At 38.2% G+C, this 6,386-nt stretch overlaps 2 protein-coding genes across 3 annotated transcripts in view; one reads left to right on the top strand and one right to left on the bottom strand.

The window, feature by feature from the left end:
* Window positions 1–1,086, bottom strand: part of wdr54 (WD repeat domain 54) — a 5,820-nt gene extending 4,734 nt beyond the window's left edge. Inside the window, exons 1-3 of one of the 2 annotated variants that reach the window (XM_014008374.1) lie at window positions 1,016–1,086; window positions 508–789; window positions 124–186 (exon numbers count right to left, since the gene is read on the bottom strand). In XM_014008374.1, coding sequence (XP_013863828.1) covers window positions 124–186; window positions 508–732 — 288 coding nt within the window. In that variant the 5' untranslated portion in view covers window positions 733–789; window positions 1,016–1,086. The remainder of the gene's footprint in view (window positions 1–123; window positions 187–507; window positions 790–1,015) is intronic. The other variant, XM_014008375.1, reaches the window with a different exon arrangement.
* A 1,160-nt stretch (window positions 1,087–2,246) lies between these two features.
* On the top strand, window positions 2,247–3,997 carry c20h2orf81 (chromosome 20 C2orf81 homolog). The gene is made up of 3 exons (XM_014008303.1): window positions 2,247–2,516; window positions 2,656–2,859; window positions 2,963–3,997. The coding sequence occupies exons 1-3, from the start codon at window positions 2,247–2,249 to the stop codon at window positions 3,770–3,772; spliced, it is 1,284 nt and encodes a 427-aa protein (XP_013863757.1). The 3' UTR covers window positions 3,773–3,997.
* Window positions 3,998–6,386: the final 2,389 nt, after the last annotated feature.

Raw genomic sequence — 6,386 nt, 5'->3', positions numbered from 1 at the left:
CAGCAATTATGCTGAGTCAGGCTTGATTTTTAGTAATCTTTTCCTGTTGAATCAATAAATCAAATCAAATCAATGTCCAAACTGATTGCTTTCCAGTGGCATCAGAGAAAAGCAGAGACTCACCTGGATGCCCTTCTGAGAGGTCACCACAAGCAGATCACGGGAGGGAAGAACACAGAACGCTGCCTGTTCAGAGAAAATTAGTATTTAAAACGATTTTATATTTTTGTTGAGTCAGCAACACAGAATTTGACCCAATAAAATCTCTCAATGAATGTGCAAATTAATCCTGTTGCGTTCAGGTACGTTAAAAAAAATCAGGTCTGGGCTGCAGTCAGTGTACGGAGGAATATTATACAGTAATATACAGTATGGTACTGTATATTATTATATTATGAGTATCATAATATAATAATATACAATATGATACTGTATATTGTTATATTATGAGTATCATAATTTACAGTATGATACTGTATATTATATTATTATGAGTATCGGCCACACCTGCATGATGAGGGACGTGCTTGTAGCCACATTAGGTTCTTTGGACTGCAGCTGGCGGTGGGAGTAGTTGAGGCCGTCCCAGGAGGAGCTGACCATGTTGACCACGTTGGCGTGGACCACCGTGAAGTAGGTGAGGCGCCTCGGAGCGATGCGCAGCACGCTCAGGTTGTTATACAGCGCCGATGCGCTGTTTTTGATCTGGATGCTCTTCTCCTTGTGATACATGAAGGAGCCTTGTTTTAATAGTACAGGTTGTCGAAGAGTACGTGTTGTGCTGCTGGTCTAAAACAAAGGAGAGGTCACAGCAGAAATAGTAAGTTTAAAGCATACTCGCAGTACTCGCAGGGAAACGATTTAGCTGCAAGCTAGGCATGCTGTTAGCAAGAAGCAGAAAACGAGAAAACCTGAAAACATTCCGTACACATTAGCTTCAAATTACACATCGTTTCACTTTGCTCCTATTGTCACATTTCTATTTTTCTTTACACAAGTGAATGAAGCCCTTTACCTAGCGATAACAGGTTTACCTATGCGCAAAGACGTGTATTTCGGCTTTATGCGTCCTCCGCAGCCATAGAGACGACGTACGTTTACGTACTACGTCAAGTTTGCGTGCTCGGTTGCTAAGCAAGCCAAAAGTTTATTTTGAAGGAGTGCAAACAGGGAAGTCCTGTCCTGTCGCCCTATTAGTGATATTTAGAAGTTAGCAAATTATATGCAGTACAGAGAGTATTTCTAACTGTGGATAAATTAATTAGATCAAGCTCAAACGAAGGTAACTACTCTTTTAAAAAGTTTATCATGTGTTTTTGAGGTCATTTTATCAGAGTGGCTTACTCGAAATTATATTAAACTAGCGCTTTAGTCTGAACTGAGAAATCTTCTCAGACGAGTTTGATAGATAAAAAAAGTTGACTTCTTACGAATTCACAAGAACGACCATGCCCTGGATGACAGAACATTGGATGCATGTGGAAAGTTAATAGACAGTGGTGGGCACAGTTCCCCTAAAGCACTAAAGCACTAATAGGGAAACTAATTTTCTGATTGGTGCTTTAGGGATTCTGCTAATTAAAACATGTATTAGTGGATTAGCACTTGCTAAATGTATAGATTAAATTTATAAACACTAACTATAAATCTATAAATGTTATTGATCAATATTAACGTTAACAGCTGAACAGTGAAAGCTGATGCATATTTGTTCATATGTGTGTCACTTATCCACCAGGTGACAATATGTTGATAACGTATGAACCCAAATGTGACTGTGGAATGTCAATGATAAGTCTTCAGACATGGCAATGACTCGTTGTCTGTTGAAGAATGTCCATGGGTTGACTGGGTTATTTTAGTGCTTTAGAATTGCATTTTTGCTAAAACTTTCAGTGCATTAGTGCTTTAGAATTAGCTTTTTGCTAAAACTTTCAGTGCATTAGTGCTTTAGAATTAGGGGACCTAAATATTGTAGCTAGTGTTTTAGGGCTAGTGGAACTAATTTTTAGATTAGTGCTGCCCACCACTGTTAATAGGGCTAAATAGTGCTAGCATCAGTGTGCGCATGCCAGCTGATCTCTTTGTAGACATGCCTATCATTTTATTGTTATAAACATGAACGGTCAGCAGAAAATCCTTATGGCAGTGTAAACTGTAATTGCATCGCTGTTGTGAGTTTACTATGGATTCTCTCTCTTTCTCGTTTTGTATTTTGTAGTTGCAGGAAACTTAAGCCAATTAAGATGGCTCAATTTGCACCCAAGACCAAACCTACCAAGCCGAAATCAAGGTCAAGCATCAAGGAGACAGCAAAATCAAGGTCAACCATCAAGGAGACCACACCTACAGGACATGAGCAGGAAACAGAATATATCATCCCCGGCCGCTTAAGTCAACACCAGTGGAATGCTATGTTGATCCAGGAGGACGCAGACGAAATAGTAGGGGAGGTTATGGACAAACTGCTTGGCAATGTCATGGACCGGTGTTATCAAGTATACATTGAAAGACAGGTAAAACTGAAAATATTTTTTTAGGTGAATTAAGCTCATCATCAAAATAACATTCCTAATACACCACTGGATTAGTTCATTTGTCTTAATTGTACTGATGCTTTTATATTTCCTTGTGTTGTATGTTTTTGTCATTAAGCTTGTACCTTATTCTGCATCTTGGGCTGGGAAATACCTCACGCAGAATGTGGAACAATTGTTTTGCCTGAATGCAGAGGAGAGGCCAGAGGAATTAACTAAGACAGAAGACTCCGAGCCAATGGCTGCGACTCCAGACTCTGGGGCTCAGGGGTGTTTTCCTGTTGTACAAGCTTCAAATCAACCTCAGTGTACCTCACAGCAAGTAATCTTGACGTGTATTTTCTGCAAACATGCTTTTCAGATGAATTAACACTGTATTTATAGTCATATCTATTTATGTTTTTTTATATATATTTTTCTCACAGGAGTTTGATGAGGACCAAGTTCCAGTACAAATAGAGCCAAGTGTCAAAAAGGAATCCCCGGTAAAACAAGTTGAAAAAGAAAGAAGGCCAAATACGCCTTTCAGTGGCCCAGCCTGTGTTGTGCCTTGTCCTCATCCACCTGCAAAAACGAACAGAAAGGAAGAACAAGGAAACAAGCGACCACCCAAGAAAGTTCCTGTCAAAGTACAGCCATCCCTGTCCAGCTCGGTTACAAAGAATAACGAAGAGGTAAAGAGTAACAGCACAGACGATACTGCTTTTAAAGATAAAGCTACATCAGTGTATCTTGAGAACTCTCGGCCTATACCAAAGCTGGATCCTTCTCGGTTGCCTCAACGCTACATTTTCCCAGAGTATGAGATTGTGGATCCCATAAAACCCACCCCCAAAAGACATGGTGGCCTACCTAGACTCGAGCCAAAATCAGACAAGTCGCTGAAGCCTCCGGTCAGCTCCAAGGATCAACCAAAAATGCTTCAAAAGAGAAGTGAGAACAATGTCTGTTTGTCTGAAGATGAAAAGGAACGCGAGGCATCTGGATCTCTGAGGTCGGACATGAAGGTTCTGGCCAAGAGCGTTTCTCTCCTGGACTCACGAGCTGTTAAAGGCAGCCCTGTAAAATTGGTCTATCCTTCAGAATCTACCAAGATGATGCCGATTCGAAGCGATGTTTCTGTTCCGATGTTTTCAGTAGACCAAGTGACAGCAGGTCCACCACCTCGGGTCACTCCACTGATTCAGACTGTGGCAGATAGTGAAGATGCAAGCTCCTGTTTTAGACATGAATGAGCTACAAGTGAACGAGTAAGGAAAGATTACTCAAATACAAAAATGTAGTTTGCTTGATCAAATTTAAAAGTTTGTTTTGAAACATTGTCATCTCAGTTCATTCTTCATTTAGTAAAAAAATTAAAACAGAAAATTCACTAAAATGTACTTGGTCTTATAATCTAGTTTGTAAAAGTTTTTGTTTTGTACCTGCTTATAAACTAAATAATAAACAGTATCATTTAACCCATGAGGGATTTGTTAAAAAAAAGTTTAAGCTGTTCATTAAAACACAAATGTTTATTCTCTGAGACAAGAAACAAAAATAAAAAAATTATGTTTTTTATTGTAATTTACTTACTTTGCCTTAATGATTCTTCAGTATTTTACCTCTATAATTTTGTATTAGCCCATGTCTTGAGAACGATTTGGCGTGTGGATTCCTCAAATCTTTGAAGCTGAAAGAACTCTTGTTGTTTTATTAGGTTAGAACTTTATTTCTTTGGCAGTAAAAACTCAACATGTACATAAAACAATCAAGAAACAAACATTTTATACTAACTAATGGCATACAAAGTATTTTTTCAAAGTATTTTTGTACTTTTTTGTGCTTTCAGTTGTGTAAACATATATACAATAAACTCTGCAAACGTTAAGTCTGTAACTACTGAACTGCAACTTCAACTTGTAAATAATGAACGGGAAAAGTCAGGTAAACAAAACAGAACTACTTGTCTAACACAGGAGAATACGACATGCTCGTGAGGCACATTTTGTACTGACATCCCACAATTAAAAAAAAAGATATAAATGAACGTATTGATCAAACACAGATGAATAGAAAGCTTCTGACTTGACTGGTCAGATCACAGGAATGTCCTAAAATAATTGAACATGGAAGTAACACTCAAAAAAAAAAGCTTTGATCAAAACTAATCACAAAGATTGTGTTGAATGGAGATGTGTTTGTTTATATCTACATGAGATATTCTGAGTTTTCCTGGAGTCACTGACCACATTCTGAAAATTATTCTCACTTTGTAAATGAAGGCCGATTGTTGGATTCTGAAACAATCATTCAACTGTATCCACATGACAAATTCCAGGGTGATAGAACGTTACATATTTGACTTTGTTTTACTGTGAAGGGTTACTATAAGGAAAAATCCAAATGAATACAGCCACTATTGAGACATAACACAGGATGGCACTGATTATGTCCATTTCCTGACAAGTAGTTTTACTTGAGTCAAAAGTTTGGTGGTAAGGACTGTATAGCAAACACATTTACGTCACATGCCTTGAAAATAAACAATTTTACACAGAAATTGACAGGTTCAGTTCATTTTAATTTTCAGTGTCAAGGCAGTTCTTCAAAAGCTCTTCTTTCCCTGGGTTCTTCACATGTTCTTCAACCACTTTGTTACAAACCTGTCTCGACCTCAGTGGCCTCTCGGTTCTTTTCTGAGGCACAGAAGAAGGGCCCGCGGTTTCAGGCTGTCTGGCTTCTCAGCACAGAGCCCTCTGACAGCTGCCTCCGTATGATGATCTTGCAATAACCAACCATCTCACACGTCCACTTTCCAGTCTCTCCCACTGGGCTGCGTTGGCTAAGAGGAGCACTGGGGCAGGAGGAGGTCGAGGGACTTTGAGATAGACTGGACGAGCTTGAGGACGAACTGGAGGAAGTGGACGAGGAGGAGCAACAGCGGGAGGTCTGAGGAAAGAGGGCAGGTGAGGAGCTTGGAGAGTTAACTGGTGTGTTAGGAGGATCCATGACTTTAGAGGCTGGGAAGGAACTCACGGAGAAGTCTGGTGCTGATGTTCGTTTTAGAACCAGCCATGGACCGTTTGGCTGGTTGACATTTGGAACGAGTTTTGCTGTCCAAATGTAGCACTGATCATCCTGAAGACAGAATAAAAATAATAATAATCTTTTGTTGGGTTGAAAATTTTAACAATACTGTTCTAGTTGTATAAATACAATAAAGTATTTCCAAAAACACTCAAACAATGGATAAAATAAAATACTACTAATGTCTGTAATGCTACTTTTGTTGCATGAATGCCTGATGTGTACAATCCATTATTTTCTAACTATAAACTCAAATAAGAACAAATAAAGACAGAATATGCAGAATAAATTATAACATGATAAATGCATTAAAACATCAGCTATCAACAGATTGGGAAAAAAGAAAAAGAATATGTATTTATAAGGGAAAATGGAAATAAAAACACTGAAAATTATGATCTGCCACATTAAATAATTAAAACAAATGTGGAAAGGGCTTACAGTGAGGAAAAAGGTATTTAACACCCTGCAACTTTGCAAGTTCTCCCAATTAGAAATCATGGAGGGGTCTGAAATGTTAATCTTAGGTTCATGTCCACTGTCAGAGACATAATCTAAAATAATAATAATAAAAAAAATAAATAAAACAAATCCGGAAATCACAATGTATGATTTTTTTAAATAATTTATTTCTGTGTTACTGCTGCAAATAAGTATTTGAACATCTGTGAAAATCAATGTTGATATTTAGTACAGTAGCCTTTGTTTGAAATGACAGAGGTCAAACATTTCCTGTAGTTTTTCACCAGGTTTGCACACACACACACACACACACACACA

This window comes from Austrofundulus limnaeus, unplaced genomic scaffold, assembly GCF_001266775.1.
Source record: "Austrofundulus limnaeus strain Quisiro unplaced genomic scaffold, Austrofundulus_limnaeus-1.0 Scaffold49, whole genome shotgun sequence".
Classification (NCBI taxonomy): domain Eukaryota; kingdom Metazoa; phylum Chordata; class Actinopteri; order Cyprinodontiformes; family Rivulidae; genus Austrofundulus; species Austrofundulus limnaeus.
This window is presented reverse-complemented; position numbering and strand designations above follow the sequence as displayed.